The 19,178-nt window shown below is 37.4% G+C and overlaps 1 protein-coding gene across 2 annotated transcripts in view; it reads right to left on the reverse strand.

Moving 5' to 3' along the window:
* The window catches only part of SMAP1 (small ArfGAP 1), a 94,512-nt gene that overhangs the window by 47,403 nt on the left and 27,931 nt on the right, over positions 1 to 19,178 (reverse strand). The window contains exons 4-5 of one of the 2 annotated variants that reach the window (XM_010565787.1): positions 17,196 to 17,271; positions 2,518 to 2,595 (exon numbers count right to left, since the gene is read on the reverse strand). In XM_010565787.1, coding sequence (XP_010564089.1) covers positions 2,518 to 2,595; positions 17,196 to 17,271 — 154 coding nt within the window. The remainder of the gene's footprint in view (positions 1 to 2,517; positions 2,596 to 17,195; positions 17,272 to 19,178) is intronic. The other variant, XM_010565786.1, reaches the window with a different exon arrangement.

The following is a 19,178-nucleotide window of genomic DNA, read 5'->3' on the forward strand; positions in this document are numbered from 1 at the left end:
GGGGGGGAAGGGGACGGGGACTGGGCATGGGGGGACCCAAGTAACACATTCTTCACAACCTTAAATCAATTTTCAAAACTTTCACCATATTTACCAGATGGATTGGGGTTACTCAGTTGAGGTTACTCAAGTCCCAGCTAACACCTGTGAATTATTTAATCAGGCATTCACCTGAACACTCAGGTCCTGGAAAGTGAGACTATCACACCAAGCACCTGCCTAAATGTGGGTGCCACACAAGCAACAGAAAACAACAACCACACTCATTGCAACTGCAGTAAAGGGGAATTTGGAATGTCTGTTTTGAAGAAAAGAAACAGAGACCAACTTAGATTTTAGTGAACATTAAGAACACAAAAATAAGCCTAGTAGTCCAAACCAGAGGTCCAGCCAACACTGTATCTCACCTGTGGCAATGCCAGGTGTTCCAGAAAAAGTTTGTATGACTGGGACAAGTATAGAGCAGTGTTTTATTTTGAGGCCATCGTAATAACCTGAGACTTGCAAGCTTACTGAACTAAGACTACAAATGCATAGTCGTGCCTTTCAAGTGAAGCTCAGCCTTTCTTCCATTACTGTGTCACAGCTCGTAGTACCAGCCTACATTCTAAAGACTCCCAAAATCCTGTGACCTTAATCGTGTACGGCACACAAATACGCTGTCAGAGCAGTAACTTTTCCAAAAGTCATTCATTCCCTGTCCCTGCTCCCCACTCCAACCTTCCCAAGTTGAATAATTCAAATAAACCTAATCTCTTCTCCTGTGGAAGCTTTTCTACATCTTAGACAACTGCGATTTGTTTCCTTTCCTCCTGGGAAAGGTGGCTGGAAGTCTCATAACAGTACACCTACTTTTCGAACACAGTACCTTAAGTTTACTTGAACAGTTTTAAGTGAAAGCAGAGTTCAAGTTTTTGCATATGATCATCTTCAGGATGTCCGGATTTCCAGTTTGACTTCAACATTTTTTTAAAATATGTTTTGTTAGAGAAACCTCGCTTCTAGAGAAAAAAGTATCTCGAAACTTATTCTTCAGGACTTCAAGAATGAGGAGGGCTTGCAGTAAGTTTCATATGGCAAACACTCCATACAGGTGACCAAATATAAATAAATGCCTCTCACTGCCCTTAACAAATCCCTGTCAGCCTCACAGTGAATATACGAAGACTTAAAATAAACTGTTCACGGGTGTTTCTGCCTCCACACCTCACAAAGCCTACAGGAACTCTCTTGATTCCCAGAGACTTTATTTTCATTCACTTCATTTTCACGGTGGACTTGCAAACCCACAAGTCCTTCATCTTCACACTTCACAATTTCAATATGCAAGCTTTCTGCTTCAGCTCCATTAGATAAAAATGAATTCAGACTAAATAAAAACATTTCTCAGATACTGTATTCATGCCAGAACTTCAACTCAAGTGTTTCATTACTTGCAAAAGCAGTCAAAAAAGCACTATGAAGATAATAAAATTAAATTGGCTTTATACTGGTCTTAAATTCTAAGGAAAAATTATTCAGCTTTTTTTTTCCCAAAGATTCATTTCAAACAACATAGCATACCAGTCACACAGAGGAACTTTCAAATTTGAATGCATCAAGAGAGGCAGGTAAGAAAGGAAAGGCAAGTTTCATTGTAAGTGGCTGCAGCTATTCCTGGTACAACTTAAAAAACATGTCAAATTCACCAAGGCCTGCGGTCCAGTCCATAACACTGTCATATTAATTTTAATTAATGTTTAAATAATTTATAACATCTGTCCACATTTTCTGTATTTAGAAGAAAAAATATGATTTATGTTTAGATCGTAAGTTATTTCATATACTGTATACAGTCTCAATTTAGAGTTGAGTACCCAAAAGAGCCTAACATCGAGCATTCACATTCTAAAAAAAATGTATTTCATTATTGTTGCAAATTGTGACATTTACTGAAAGTTCATACAAGCGATGCCTCATCTACTATTTGTTTGTGTGTTAAGTTTTTCAAAGGCCCTTCTAAACAGTAAATGTAACATCAGCACATACACATATATCCCAGCTAGAAGGATATTAAACCCCGTATGAATTAATAGAAGTGTCACCGAATTAATTCTGTATTTATCAGCAAGGAGATTGAACTAAATGGCTGGAACAGTACTGATAATTTAGATTCTGAAAAAAGCAAGTAGTATTAAAAAAAGATACCAAAAATTATTCCTGAGTAGACAGGACAATGTCACTCATGCCCATTAGCTGGAAATGAAATGGTGTTTCCACAGTTTTGTGACACTAAACCAGAGCAGAACCAGAATTTTGACATATAAACACCAAGAGGTAACAATCATGCATATGCTTTATCCCGCTGTATCGGTTCTTTTCATTTATCTAGTCCAGGAAGCAGAGAGAGAAGTATTTTAAATGCCTGAAGGATTACCATTCAAATTCTCTAGGTAACTCAGTCAAATTACTCTATAGAAATGTAAACATTTGTGCAAAGCAGCAACCTGACAAGAGTTACACCCAAAAACAATATACCTCTGCTTTGCTCTTCTCAGCAGCAGCTTGCAGAGAAGGAGAGGATGCCAAAGGCTGAGCAGCATCAGAAGAGGATATCTGTACAAAACAGAGGAAAGAAATGAGAAAGAAAATAAGCAAGAACAGCTGGGAAGGGAGGGGGCAGAGGCAGCTGAGAGACATGATTTTCATTCTTTTTTTCAATAATTTTGGAGGCGGGGGAAAAAAACCACAACATAGAAGAAACAAAAAGAGGAGACAAAGTATTTCTTTTTTTTTTTTCCCCCTTTGTTTTTTACCAGTATGATTTTTAAAGGAAATCTGTCAGGTAGGAATAAGGGACTTATAATGAAATTCACTAGAACAGAATATAAGAAAATGAACCTAGATAAGATCATATCACAGGCCTAAGAAAAATAATTAGGTTTCATCCATTGTTCAATTTTATCCCATGTGACTATTGAAACATTAATGTCCTGAAGCACGAAGGCACACTGTCCCAGAGGAGGGGGAGAGAAGCGAGTGCCTTTGTTCTTGCTCACTGTAACAGAGTATTTTTATTAAGACGAATGCAAAATAACTCTGAAAGTTATACATTAATTAAAGTTCTAATTAAGTCTTCTCTAAGAGCACTCCAAAGGAGTAAAGAGCTTAGGGTTAATATAAAGCCGCATTCTAGCAGTAGGTGCCAGACCTTCCAGACAGGTGACACTTCTTTCCTAGGAATCAGTGTGTAAAATTGCTATTGGCACCACTAGACTTCCAGCGCTTCCAGAATTATCCAAAAGGTCTAAGTTATATATGCAACAGATGCAGTTTGCTCAAGAAAATAGGATTTCTCTAAATGCATTTTCATACATCTTCCTATCCTACTTCTTTATGCATAGTTGATCACTTTAATGGAAATATTATCTTTCTATTCCCCTTACTACAAAAATGCAGCTGGATTACATTTACCAAACGTGTAGAAGATCTTCAGAGCTATAAAGCTGACACTTCAACACTGTCTTGTATTACCTCTACTATCTCCAAAGAAAATTTAAAAATAAATGAAGCTATTACAGAGCAGGTCATTATGTTGGATCAAAATATCCAATTTGGACGACGTGTTTTTACTTAGTTTAAAAAAACCAGCTTACACTAAATGGAAACTGAAAGCTGCATAAAACCCCCTACCTCATGTCTAAATACCCCATATTTCTTACAGAAAATCCTACCAGTTCCATAGTTTATATAGCTAGAATATTCATAGAATATATATATATTCAGTATTATTACAAACTCAGAAACTATGCCTATCCTGGAAGGTGGTGTAGAGCTTCAGGGAAGATATTTATAAGGTTTAATTTTTAAACCAAATTTTACCTGCAGAAATATGAAACAGATCCTAATTTTTAAATTTACTGTTTTAAAATCCTCAGGTTATTAGAAGAGTTACAGATACATCTGCTGCAATGAAGCAGTTTCTCAAACTGTAGCATTCTGTTGCTATAGGAACACAGGGATCCTGTTTATTCCGATGACACCACATTGTAACCAAATAAAGATGTCAGAAAAATGAGTTGGTAACTACATATATTAAACTATGAGCTCTAACGCTATGTTCCTTACTAAGATTTCAATTAAATGCAAATGCGTGAAATTGTGATAATGGAACATCTTAGGAATACTTTCAAGTTTCTAAAGATAAAGTGGGATTTTTGTAGCTTGGGGGTTTTTTAGGGGGGTTTTTTTTGGTATGCTTTAGATTTTAAGAGAATTTAAGCTTGATAGCTTTCACAGGTGAACAGCAGGTAACAGCTACTGACCACACAGAAGCAGGTAAACGGAATTTCATTTGGTGGCTGGGGGGACATCAGCACTATAGACATTTGCGTCACATTTCCATCCTCCCATAACAGTTCTTCTCAATCTGCATATCATATTCATAAATTAAGGGATTATCTAACCTAGGACAAGGTAATCCCATGAAGGCCTGAAAGTAATTATTATAGTTTTGCCAATCAAGTAGTGGAATCATAGAGTCTACAGAGAAGCAGCACGCAAGCAAGCTATAAGCAGGAGACAGTGAAAAGCAGTTGCGGCCGAGCCTGGAATATGGAACAGGATTTGCAAGTTGAGAATTGCCCAAGCGTAATGTTTAAAGACAAACAGCAACACTACATTCACTTCAGGCTAAAAAACAGCACTTGAAACCACACTTCACATATGCAAATATTCAACTAATCAAGAGTACAAAAGGCATATGACTGAAGCTAATCTTTAAGAGAAGACACATTACAATGTATAAAGAACTGATTAAGTTTATATAATGAAAGCAGTAGCATGAATTTGGGCTGCTGAACAGCTTTATCACCACTGCGTCATGTTAAATATCTTATCTACCATGCTGCACCAGATAAGGAAATCTGAACGAAAAAATCCAATCAAGTCAAACTGAGTGGCCGGATAAAGCTGAATATAAAACCGGATTAAAAGAGGCTGGTGCAGTCCGTTCCAGCAACTGGTGAAGCAGTCAGAGCATCCAGAGCCGACCAGGGTACCAGAGAAGCCTGGAAAAAGACTTGCCACTGGGACAAACCGATGCTTCAGGGACAGCTGACCCGTTAACCCCGTTCAGGTTCCCATCTGGCACTGAACCAGCCGCCTCCTGCCCTCGGAGTGATGCAGAGCCTCAGCGAGACGCAGGACTCTCCAGCCCAAATCGAGTCCCCGCAGCACCAACTATTCCGCTCCTCGTCCGTGCTCGGGTGTCATGCTGTGTCATGTCCGTACACCAGAACTAGCACCAAGTAAAACTAAAAACTAGAGTAACGCTGCAATGTAAGGGTATTCTTTTGGTATCTTGGGATTTTTTCAGTTAGAAGACTGCATTTTCACTAATATCCAAGTCATTATTGTGGAGGCTAATACTCTTTTCAAGCATGAAGAGAAACCAAACGCCTTAGTCATTAAGTGCTTGGTTTTCAGGAGATTTCAAAACGCTCCTTTTTAACCCAAACTAACCCCGTATTTTAGCAAATCAGTGAAGTTGCCTGATATTCTGAGGTGTCCCATCTCTTACTTTGAAAGGTTGTGGTACGTTCATATTTTCAAACTGCAGCACGCTTTACAGGTGTAATGTATAGCAAAAACCTCAACAAATAATCCTTCTCATTAGCATAAATCAACCCTTAACAACTTTGATGCTATTCTGATGACTTTGTTGCCAAAGCCCACGTTAGACCATTCAAAGTTAGTATTAATACCTTCTACGTCCTGTTTGCAGTGCAGACGTACCATTAGCTATGGGGAATATTAGTTATTGAACAGATGAAACACCGGTAAGGAACAGAGGTTGACAACAAGTTGTGCGCTGCTGGCTTTTATTTCCAGTAAATCTTTGTTTTCAAAACTCCTGCAGTGATAAAGCGGCTCATAAAGCTGTTCCCATTTGTAGCCAAAAGAGATTCATTAGCCTGCCAGGAAATGGCAAACGAGAAAACATCTGCTCAGTGACCTATTTCTACATTCGTGGCCAGTAGTAGACTAACTCCCAGATCAAACCACTCACCCATGACAGGTATGTGCATCCAACTCTCCAGGAGTAAGTGCTGCACTCAGTCCTGGGGAAACTGCCTTTAATTAGCTGAAAGCCACAAATGCACTTTAAATATTTATAGCAGAACCCTAATCACCACTCAGGATTGCCAAGCAAGGTTTTAATAATAATTTAAAAACTGGGTTTTAGGAGACCAAGATCATTGAAAAGCAGCACTATGTAATCCCACAAAGTAACATACGGGTTTTCTATCGCGTATTTATCAGCCTTTACTAACAATGACTTCTTTCTGTAAGACTAATCAGAAGCATCAGTAAAGGAAGATCTACTCCATGCTTGGGTCCAAGTCCGAGTACCTAAAATACTGTTGTTTACAAGCAGACATCCCCTCTTTAGTGTAGGGGAAAAAAAAAAAAAAAAAAAAAAAAAATTGTTTTACAAAAAAACCACTATTCCACAGCAATAATTGTCTTCTGTTAACACTTTTCTCATCTGTCAGTTTTAATGCAATTGTTATATTCCAGTGGAAACAAAGAGAAAAAAGCTAAAGTATCGGTTTCTAGAAAAACTGGAAAAATTATGAAGTTTGAAGAGCAGACAGCAGGAAAGGTAGAAAATATCTTTGTTTAATTTAGATCCAATGGAAAAAGACATTTGAGCAAGTAGGTACTAAGAGTAATATTTGTCATCACAACCACTAAAGACAAGCGACCAAAACCTCCCCCACTTTTGGCCACATGTAAAGCAATAAATTAATCTAAATTTCTACATCAAAATCCAAAAAGAAACTTCCAGCTATTTTCCAGAATTCAAGTAAAGAAGCACACACTGATCTACTCTGAGAACTTATGTTAGCACTACGCTCTGGAATGAAGACGTCCTTGATTATTGGAGCTTTAAAGTTCCAGACAAAACCAATGGCAACTCTTGCAACCAGCCATACATGCTGCTAGAAAAAGAATAAAGTTGACATGCTTGTGTGCATTAAGAATGTACTGCAAACTGACGAGCATCTGAATATTTCATTTTAGTTGTAACTTAAGAGTAGTCGGGTCTTTTGATTAAGAAGTGAATTTAGGATTGCCTAGAAGAGGGAATGGAGCTGTTTCTTAAGTGTCCACATTTATACTCCTATGTCCGCAAAATTTCAATTGTGTTTCAGACTAAAAGACTTGTAATCATTTCATTTTTAGCAATTCTTGAATCTCTTTCTATTGTATGTGTTTTGGGACTCCTTCTTACAAAGCTGATAAAGTAAAAATAACCATTTTGCATAACAAAACTCTATACTGTCTTTAAAGCATCATGTATGTCCAGTGCTGAGCAAGAAAATACATACATGTGCATTAGTACTGTAAGATTCATTTTCACCTATGCTCTGAGAGAGACTCTTTGGTTCACAAAAAATATAAGTTCCGAAAAGAAAGGATCTGCAGGTTTACAATATTACTACAGTTCCCTGCCCCTCTTACATGGCAATGTGTCACCTGTCCCCATTTTCTCCATTAAAAACTTCTGTAGTATTTATTAAGTTATTACTTAGTAGTGGCATTATCCAAATACGCACTATATTAATATTTCATGTAAAAGCATCAATACAAACAGTATTTGGCCCAATAGCTTCAATGTAGTCTGGGCACCAGACTACTATTTCAAGTGAAAAAAGTAAGCTTAAAAGAACCATTAAATGAAGCTATCAGAGAATGTAAGATACAAAATCTCAGAATGATTTTACTTCAGTTTGTACTAACATATTTCTGATGGTAGATAAGAGTCATACAAACACTATTGGTCATTAAGGTCAATGTACTAAATAAAGTTTTCACCAACTTTTATTTGTAGTTTTTCCAAAATCCTGCTCTTTATGTAATGCATGTTATTATTTAGCCTTTTATTAAAAAGGATTCAAGTTAAAGCTTTAAAAAAACCTATATTAAGCTTCCATTTAAATATGAAATTCAGGGTGCTATCACTCAGAACATTCAAGAGATTAAAAAATGAGTGTGTTATCAAACCATGTCAATATACTCAGGAAATCAGCAGCTGAACCAAATACAAAGGTGCCCTCGAGTGGCCATTTCATATGCACACAATATATAGGGAAATAACCTAAAGAGGACTACTCTACACTCATCAGACAGGTTTTAAATTCAGCTACTACATATGTTTTTCTTATTTCAGCAGACTTCTGACTTTATTACTGTACATCTCTAACAAATGTTGACAACACTAAAATTAGTATTTTATTTTAAAGCAGTAGCAATTACAGATTGCTAGTAGATGCATATAAATGCACAACCGATTGCTTGCCATTTTTGAGAGAGGCCTATTCTTAAAATACTGAAAGGAGTGTAAGAATACTAATGTACTATTAGTAACACGTATCTATGAATTTCTGTGGAAGTTCTTTAGGCTAACTGGCAAGGCTTTTTTAAAAGTTACTAAAATGTCTCCCCTATTCAGTGTTCTAACTGCTGTACACCGCATAAAAAAGATAGTGTCCCATGTTTCACAAAACACAGCAGTACCTGGCTTTTCAAAGAAACCAGTACTGCTTGCTCTTCCATCAATATTCTGAACACGCTCACCACTCCTCCATCCCTTCAGAGTGCCCATATCTCGTTACAGAAATACGGTGAAGCTTGTGCACAAGCTAGCTGTAGTTTTGAATGTGTGCAGAGCTATAGACGTTCATAAAATTTACATCAAGCAGAGATGCAATTACTCAATGTTCTGGGAAATACAGATATATTTAATAGTATTAGACTTGAGCACAAAATATTTCTTCCAAGTAACCAAGAGCATCCATACCTATTGTTGCCCACATTTTTTTTAGATTATTTAGCTTCTCCTTTAGATAACCACCTCTTGAGATATTACGGAGAGTCACCATGGCTTAATTAAAGGCTGACACAGGATAAACAAAACAGATGCTTTTAATCTTACTTACTGAAGTGCCCTCCATTTCCCCTGTCCAACCCAACCGATGTTTTCTGTGTTCCAGGGAAAACTGTCTTTAGTGAGCACTTCCCAACACTTCAGAACACTACTTTTTTTTTTCTACTAAGTAAGTGGCTTGCCCTGCTGCATGCAGGTTCGTTTAGATTTTCATGATCCAGGTTAAACTGGCAATGCAGTCACTACAGATTTCAGCTTTGGCAGAAGTTTTGTTTACTTGGACATAGTGACTTGTAGCTAGCTAGGCAGTCCAGCTGTGTGAACTACTCCTCAAAGCAAAGTACTTATAGAAGCAGGGAAACAAGACCCTGCAACATGGGAGCTACTGGGAATGCAGCCAGCACACTGAAAATCCACACCCTGGCTTCTCTAACTCATTCATTTAACCACTGCTGGGCAAAGTCCAGCTCAAGGGCAGTCACTAGTGGTGTACCCAGGCATTAGTACTGGGGCCAAAACTATTTAACTTCTTCACTAAGGACCCATGTGATGGGACAGAGTCCATCATCGGCAAGTTTGCAGGAGTGGCTGATACAGCAGGTAGGTGTGCTGCCATTCAGAGCAGCGCTGACAGCCTGAGCCAACAGGGACCACACCAAGTTCAACGGGAAGCGCCACGTCCCGCACCTGGGGAGGAACAACCCCACGCACCAGTACGGGCTGGGTGTCAGCTGGCTGGAAAAGTAGATCTGCAGAAGAGGACCTGGAGGTCAAGGTGGACATGAGCTAGCAGCACGGCCGCTTCTGGGCTCACAAGTACAAGAGAGACATGGGCAGACTGGAGCAAGTCCAGCAAAGGGACACCAAGATGATTAAAGGACTTTCAGACAAGGAGAGGTTTAGTGAGTTGAGATTGTTTAGCCTGGAGGAGGGAAAGCTAAGGGGGGGGGAGAAGTCTTACTAACATGTATAAACACCTGGTGGCAGGAAGCAAAGAGTGAGGCAGACTATTGCCTGTGGTATCCAGAACCAGGACCAAGAGGCACTGAACATAAATTGAAACACAAGAAATTCCACTGAAATGGAACAAATTTTTTTTTTTTTTTTTTTTTTTTTACTGTTGGAGTGGTTGAATACTGGAACAGGTTACCCAGAGAGGTTGCGGAGTCTCCAAACCCCGGAGATATTCAAAAGCCAACTGGACATGGCTCCAGGCAACCTGTTCTAGTTGACCCCACATTGAGCAGGGAGAATTGGATGATCTCCAAGGGTCCCCTCCAGGCTGAGCTATTCTGTGATTCTATAATTCAACCTATTCTAACAGCATGATCTTACAAAATAATTTATCGCACTTTCACTATCCCTGCCTTCAAGTCATAATTCCTGTACGGTATTTCAGTGCTTCCTACTGATGCCCATCTTCATTAGCATCTTTCAAAAATACTTCGTATCACTTGATTCACAAATTCTTCACACACCACTAAAAAAAACCTCACTATTGTTCGTGCAATATTGGTAAGGGTTACTGGTAACCTCTCTCCAGGCCAATGACTGAATGCTTCTGAATGCTAGCTACTATAAACTCACTGTTCATGTACCCTATCATACCCCAATTTATCCATCTTAAGGTGCCCAAGTGACATATTTTAGTGCGGTAAATGTATTATGGATTTAATCTCCTTTAAGATAACTTTCTGGAAAATGTGCCATCACAATCTCTAAATTCACATCACATTTTATCCAATTGCTTGTCTTAAATTCATACTTCTTGAATTATACACAATGTCTTAGGAAAGCATGGAAAATGTAGACCCATTACTGTTTTCCTTCAGTGAACTTGAGTTACATGAAACTTCTGCTCCATACATAATTCACACGCTTTCTTAAATATAGAAACTTTGTTTACTAGTCTCTAACCATTGTCAGGACATGATAATATATTCCCACTTCATGTAGTGGAATAGATTGTGCCAGTTCATAATTTTTGAGACTGAAAGTATCTGAAATCTGCTTAAATTGATTCACCATCCACCCTGAACAAGGCAATTTCCATATGCATTCTGAGAAGTTGTGCTCTTTCTTCTCCTATACACTTATTTATATTAAAAGCTGCAGAGATTGTTTGTGATAATACCTACACAGCTAATCTTTACACTCAACACAATGACCTCACTGCTGCTCCTCATTACTTGTATGGCTTAAGGGTCATTGTATTAGATACAAAAATACACAATAGTTTAAGAGAGATTGTCTTTTTACAGTTTTTATTTTACATCAAAGAGGAGGTGTTAAGTTTTTAAAAAATGTGGAAAACACGATTGCTTCAAACGATTTCCTGAACCTCTGGGCAACTTTAGTGCACTTGTAACTTAGCAGCGTGTACAGTCAAATTAAATGATTTGGATTGGGTACCAGGAACCCCTTCATTAGTGCAGTCCTGTGTCTGAAAGAATCACCCCAGCAGCTGTTACTCAATAGCATATTTTAGACAGATTTTATTCTTTCTGGAACTACAGTTCCAAAAATCACACATTTTCTCTTGGCTTATGGTAAACTATGTTATCATCTACTTCAAAGCTTACTTCCTCTAACTAGTAATTTTGGGAGATTCTTACCAACTCCCAAAAACGTAAAACAAGCAACGTTTACTTGGCCACTGCATCTAAGATCATGAGCCTCATTAACAGCTGTCCCTCCACCTTACCAGTTGCACAGCTTTGATTACAAGTATTTGGGACTCAATACAGAGATCATCAGTCAAAATGAATGCTCTGTTCAGACATTACTTTCATAAAAACAAACATCCCAAAGTCTGTCTCCAACAAGGCTCATATTTGCTCCACTTGTATTTACTGCAACAATTCTGAAAAAGTTCTTCAAGTCATTTATTTAAGCATACAAGTTCAGATTCTTGGGGAAAGGTGTTTGTATAATTGCAAGCTGTTCTCTTCTAAGTGTGCTCCAGGAGATAGTAAACAAAAGGAGCACAAAGACTTTAATGAGAGTCCAAAGCAAACAGAAGATTTAATAAGCAACAGTCTTTCAGGACTAAGATTGTTAGAGGAGAAACTGCTTTGCATGCTTTACCCTTCAGTTCTGGGATTGTTGTGTACAAAAAACCCCTATGATGAATATAAAAGGATTTGCATATGCTTGAAAGTGATAATCAGGTACAAGTCTGAAGTGGAAAGATATTCCTGAACAGTTTCATGTCAGCACCCATCTGAAGAAGAGTTTCAACGTACAAAATTACCTCACACCATTTGACCTATAGTAACTGTCTGTAGTTAACTACAGATGGGATGCAAGCTCTCAGTTGCGTCGTACAAGCTTTCAGGGATAAATCAAGTCAAACAGCATAGCATACTGCACAGCAAATTGCTCATGCTACCGTATCTTAGATGCATCACATTTATAGAGATGCCCTAAACGTTTCACTACTATGTGAAATTTGTTTTATTAGACTCTATGCTATACTTTGCATCATTCACAGCTTATGTATGCCTAAAAATCGAGAAGAGAGTTTGGCAGAAAATTAATTCTAGGATAGTATTATGCTGAGGATATTTAAAACAAGTTGATTTTACTAACAGCTACTGCTGCTCCTAAGTTGATTACTCAAAGAGCATAAAAAGTTCCTGCTGTTAACAGTACCAAATCACATGTTAGTCACAGAGCAAATATATTTTTTTTCCAAGTAACATCCTGTCAGCTTCAAGTGTTTTCATTTGTACTATTCCTCTTTTTAAATTTAAGCATACATAAAAAGCATAAAAAACCATGAAGTCCTGAATGTTTCAAAATTACTTCATACCAAAGGAAAACAGGAAGGCAGCTGGCCAGATCAAGAGACTTGGGTTTCTCAAGCAGTCGGTCTTTAGAAGTCTCGGCAAACCAAGGTCTCACCACAGTAGGACTATGAACTACTTTCTGAGAAAGGAAGTGTTATCTTTAATACCGGTGTGACTCTTGTTAATGTTGGGAAAGAATTATGGCAGGCAGTGGCTTGAGAAATACTACTTCTAACTCTGTCATCAGCTACACTGCTTAAATGGAGTATACTTTGATAATAAGGATACATTTTCCTAAATATCATAAATACCATACAGTTGTCTTCACAGTTTCAGTCATGAAAACCCTACAACTGTATCTAAGCATTTACAGATCATTTCAACTATAAGAGTTTTTCAAAGAGCTGACATGCATCTAAAGGTATTTCCATGGAGTACCAAAAAAAAAAAAAACCAAAAAAAAAACCAGTTTGCCTCCCTACGTAGGCTAGTTTATTCAAAATTCTCTTCTTTACATTGATCAGGATAAAAATTAGAAGTAAATACTGGTACTTTAACAGCAGCTAAATGGAAAAATTTTTTTTTAAATGGCAATATTCCAGTACTCTGGAAAGAAAGTATTTCTACAAATGCATTGTTAGACATTTTCCTAAAACTTTTTCTTCTTGTCTTACAAGAAATGAAGCAGCAAACGCATACATAACTGTTAAAAATTTTTCTAATGATTACAAAAAGGTTTCTGTTCGAATTAAGATCTAAAAAAGTATAAATATTCCAAAAAACCTGAAAGGCACCCATAAAACTCATCCACATTAACATATTCCTTAAAATATCAGATTGATTTTAACTGTATTATCAGTGTTGGTAAAAAACAAGGAATACATAATTTCCATTGATATTTTTTCCCAGGCTTCCCCCCCCCAGCTATGTTGTTTATTCTAAATTGGAGCTCCTGCTTTTTGTTTAACCTAAAGTACATGTGAAGTACATCTGTGAAAAGAAGGGACAAGCATAGTGTGATCACTGATAAATTCCCTACCTACATCTACCTTGACCCAGAGCACAGTAGTTTGCCTACCTGGGGCTACCATTCCTGCTACATTCAGAAGATTTTTCTCAAGGCTAAAGCCCAAGATTATGGTAAAGAATTAGGCCTAACTGATACCAGAGTGTTTCCCAGTACCAAACAAAACAAAACCACAAAAAAAAACAAACAAAGAAAAAGCCAAAAAACAACTCAAAACAAAAAAACAAATATACCACTGTTCAAGGGTGTCAGCCTCTCAGGTCTTTCTATAAAAGAAGTCACAAGCCTGCACTGAGTCTGAGCAAGAAAACAAGAGTAACTATTTACTGATAACCCACTTAGAATAGCTGAATAAATTGTACCACTCATTTAGTCCTGAGCAGTGATACGGAACCAGCATTTCACATTTTCCCAATAATGATGGATCAGAAAGCTCTGAGATCTATGCATTTTAATAGATTTTAAATATTTTTTAAAGTCAGGCTGCTTTCAGTCAGCATTAGATTTTTCTAATGTATATCTGATTTCCACTTAAATGCATTGTTCTATTTAAAATGTAACTAGCCATTAAAACCACAAATGCTTTTTTTGCCCATAACTTTATCCTGCATTGCTTTTCAGTGAACCATGAAAAAAATAATTTTTCATATTTGCCTATTTTTAGTCTGCATGTTTGATGGCAGTACTGGTCTCTGCACTAGCCAATTTTGTTATTATAGTGTGTATCTCTAAAAGCCAAATTTAGTAATACAACAGTCTTGTCAGAACACAAAATATCTCATAGAATTAACAATTATAAATAAAAAATTTGTAACAAAGGAAAAGATACATGAATCCTAAGCATCACAGAATCAAGAACTGAACCTTGACATATACTCTTGGGCTCCAACAGACAGAAAACATTAACACAGATGTTGTACTGTTAGACAAACTTGAAAAGCTTATGATCGTGCCAAAATTAAGCTAAGAGAAATATTGTACTGCATGTTTTAAGAGAATCTATTGAAAACAAGTTTTATGATACAGGAAGCTTTTACCACAAGCAACATGTAACAGGGGACAAAATCTGGGAAAGACCCTTAAATTTTTAAATGCCACCTCAGTGAAATTACCTGGTTAAGGAAAGCAACCCTTAGGGCATAGCAAGACTGCTTCTGCACTTCTGTATTACCTGCTGATACCCAGAAGGGATTCATTTTACCAAATGACAACATACATACGCATCTCCAAGTTAAACTGGTCCTAACCCAAGCAGAAGGCATTGCTATTTCAAAGGTGATAACAAAATATAAGTGTGCTAAAAAGCTCACAGGTCACCCCAACAATGCTGATTTCGATTAAAAATAGGACACGGTGCTCTCTGCAAAAGTAAGCGCGGTAAAGAAATTTTCCAGAAGAAAAGAGCTTGCCGTGACATAGCACAGACACCCCACCTGAACAGTTCACAAGACCATTACTCATGGGGGTATCGTGCTAGCAAGTGCTCTGATGCTACCAAAACACTTGGCAGAGGGCTAAAAGTCCACAGCCGCCCCTCAGTTCCCCGGGAATCTTAGCCACCTCCTGGCAGGGTGGGAAGAGGGAAGGTGTCTCAAATGCCATCAGGACTGCAAAAGGAAAGCTTTAGAAACCGTCACCACCCCCTGCACAGGCACAGAAATGCATACCTCCACAGAATTCCCTTCCTCACCCCGATCTTCCCAAACTCCCCACAGACCTCCATGTGCTTGACGTGTAGGGTAACATCCCCTCTTCCCTGCCAACAGTAGCCAGGAGCAGAAAAGCAGTGTACCAGACATGTAGAATGGAGGCTCCGTTTCCCCTTTTCTTCCTCCTCCCTGTCAGTCTCGGGGCCCACTCGAAAGATGATCGCTGAGCACCAGTCATGGCACTACACGTGGATGTGAGCTGGGCTGGTGCCAGAGCCAAGGAGGGTAACCCAGTTCAAGCGGCAGACTGGGACTTTTAGGATTTTGCCGTAACTGTGAGTTCAGATTGCCTACCTCAAACCTGATCTTTGGTGGCCTTGAAGAAATGCAGGTGAATGTGAGTGTGCATGAGTTACTATCACTAAAATATTTCACGATCGCGTTTTGTTCCTATCTTAGGGAGATTATGCCATTTACATTAGTCAATGAAAGAAAACCCCAAGTAGGAAGAAATAAAATGGTGTTCCCTCTCCTGAGCGGTAACAAGCATCTCTTCAGCTTGTCTGGATTCTATCCTTGCTGCTATGACAGGTAAGCAATTCGTATTAGTCTGAAATACAATAAAGCAAAATCTGATTACTCCTTCAAACATATTAAGGCAGCAGTGGACTACTATATTAGACACCTAGGCTCTCTGTTTACAAAGATCTTGGGAATATTTTAAACTTTTAAAAGAAGTATAATTTTAAACAATTCTTCCTATTTTCTACTTTGGAATAAAAGAAGGGTAACTGACAGTGTAATTCAAATCACAATTGTATTTTACCTCTTAAGTGAAGCAATTTTCCCCCTACTTCAACAATGCTTAATGAATGCAACACTTCTCTAGTTTCCAGGTTTGGTTTTTTTTTTTCCCTTCTAAAATGAAACTATTGTTCAAAGATCCATTTTCTCAGATGAGAAAGACAGCATAAACTCTTACTCTTTACGCCCACCCTTGCACTCGTTTCCCTGTCAAAGTTCACTGCCTAGTAAGATGGAGTAGTAAGTTACGTCAGGCCATACTTAAATAATGTAGGTATGGAGGAATGTGTGTTTAAGCATAAGTGCACCTATATAAATAAAAATATATAAACTAGATTGTATGCCCCAGAAATTGCCATACCCCAAAAAACGAACAAGGCTGTGAACGTCAGTAAAGGCTGACATTCTCAAACCTGCTTTGCCAGAAAAGCACTCACCAACTTAGGTAGTGAACACACAGCTACATGATTAAACAGCTGGTTTGCCATACTGCCTGTGTTCGCTACTACAGTGCGCCTCACTGCAAGCAACAGTCTGGAATTCAGCAGAGCAATTAGACCCTCAGAAAGAGGGGCCCAATGCACCCTAGGACTTCTCATCAAGGTATTGCAGAGAATGAAGGAAGCCAAAGTCACCAGAAACAGTAACTATCTTACCCCTGTAACACAGAAAAATATACTCAGAAAGGACTCAAAGCATACTGTTGAAGAACTACCCATCACTGAAACAGAAAAACACAATATAGAGTCGGAAGCAAGCTATTTTTTGGATCATAATGCTTTCTTGTTATGTATGTAATAGACAATGTATGTTGAACTTACAGAACCTAGCAATAGCTTTCAAGAGATACAAAAGAAAGCATTTAGTTCTGTATCAAAAAGGTTTTGACTGTAAAAGACATTTTAACATATGTAATGTTTTCTACATTTCTCTTATGTAGCTTTCAAAAAAGAAAAGTGACAGAATTCTTGGTGAAGCTGTTTACTTACATTGAAGGCATTAACTGCATTTTTATCATAATACTTCTTCTTTTCGTACTTATCCCTGATGAAAAATTCCACAGCTCTGGAAGTAGCTAGTTTAAGGAAAACACACATTCAGATAAATAGCAACATTAATCTAAAAAGCTGACGGGTTATTCAAATTAAAGAACTGCACCAGATTCTTGCTCCATCTCATTTTGTCATTTTAAAACAACCAAACTGCTCTACACAGAAAAATTGCTACTGCAGTATCCAAAAAGAGCTTATTTTTACTACAGAGAATTAAGCAGTTTAATCTCTTAATGAAACAATATGAGAAAAATATACTAGAAGTAACTCAGTGTTCCAGTTAGGATATTTTCACTTGGTATTTATAAGATACAAGGCTGCAGTACTGCAAATACTTAAACAAAGGTATTCATATATGGTAAATAATTAAAGTATAGTTATCCATCATAACTTGGGGAAAAAACACTTTCTCTTCAGATAAAAGGTGAAATGTATGTACCTGTTCTCTGATTTGCACAAATTATATCATCCATCAAAAGCTGATCATAAACAGTTCTCTGAGAACATTAAGTACTCCATGAGAGCCTCCTATTCTAACAAACATCTCTGTGGAAGGGAAAGAAAACTAAAACACTAGTGATAAAAAGATATTGAAGCAAAGGTGGAAATAGCAGCAAGCATACTGATGTAGAAGACCAGAACTGACAACTCACTAGCTCAAACACAAAAAGAACAACTAGTTGGTTTTCCTCAATTATTCTCTCAGCTTCATAAAGCAGTTCTTCCAAAGCAGTGTGAATACTTTTAACTTTAGTAAAGCTGATTCTCTGGTACCTGTAGAATAAATTTTAACTAATTTGTTTGGCAACGTGATTATCCATTCAGAAACTGAAGTTGCAACTGTGGAAGGTCTGATTCATTGCATCTTAAACTTCCGTAGCAATTTTTCCTCAATCAATGGAAAGATACCTTAGCTCCACGTACTGTCTCTTAAGATTAACACTGAACTCAGAGCACTCAGTTCCTGCATTCTGTGCATCAAATTATATCATCAACAATCACAATTAGTTTCAAATTGTATGCAAGTGTCACTTGAAGACACTGCTTTGTAGAAGTTGCAAAAACCAAAACATTCTTTTCTACCTCTTTCCAAATGTATCTACATTCTCAAGGACATCTTGAGCACTTTGAACATGCAACTATCTCAATACTAATATCGCATTATTCTTCACACATACCAAAAGACTGTCATTTTGCCAAAAAAATCAATGTATATTATCAAATTACAGATGAATGGAACTTGTATAATATACAACTCCCACAACTTCTGAAATTTAGCAAAGACTAGACAGGATTCCCTCAGAAAGTTTATTTTCAACTTGCAGTACAAATTACTGCGCTATATAATCTAAGTTGGGGGAGGAGACAGAGAAAGTGAACTTAATTTTTTCCCATGCTTTTGGGCTGTAACTGGATAACTGTATTAAATTATAACTAATTTAGACGTAAACAAAAATCATTCAAAACTTGACTGTTATGAAATACCTTAGAACAACCTATCCTTTCTTCAAATAAAAAGTCTTAGTTATTTGCCACAATTAACATTTTCAGATGGCACATTTATTTTGTCAAGTGTTCTAAGCTTTGGTTGCTCGGATTTTGGTGTTAGATATTTTAGTTCTTTTGCATAAATATTTCCCTATTTTTAGCAGTTTCCCAGAATGCACACTTGATATTTCAGACAATTAGAAAGTTTTAATTTGAAAATTATTAACACAGAACCATAAATATTTAAATTTCATAGGGTTTAGTTTTTCAGGATGCTATTACACTGGGGTATTAAGTTGTGCATTTTGAAAAATATCCACTGTATTCAAGTTACCCCATTTCAATATGCATGAATTTTTTGACCACGTAAGTTTCTTTAGATCAATAACCTACCATGTTGTTGTTAACAACAGAATTTAAAACAACCCCAAG

Source organism: Haliaeetus leucocephalus, unplaced genomic scaffold (genome assembly GCF_000737465.1).
Source record: "Haliaeetus leucocephalus isolate CR32 unplaced genomic scaffold, Haliaeetus_leucocephalus-4.0 Scaffold195, whole genome shotgun sequence".
Taxonomy (NCBI): domain Eukaryota; kingdom Metazoa; phylum Chordata; class Aves; order Accipitriformes; family Accipitridae; genus Haliaeetus; species Haliaeetus leucocephalus.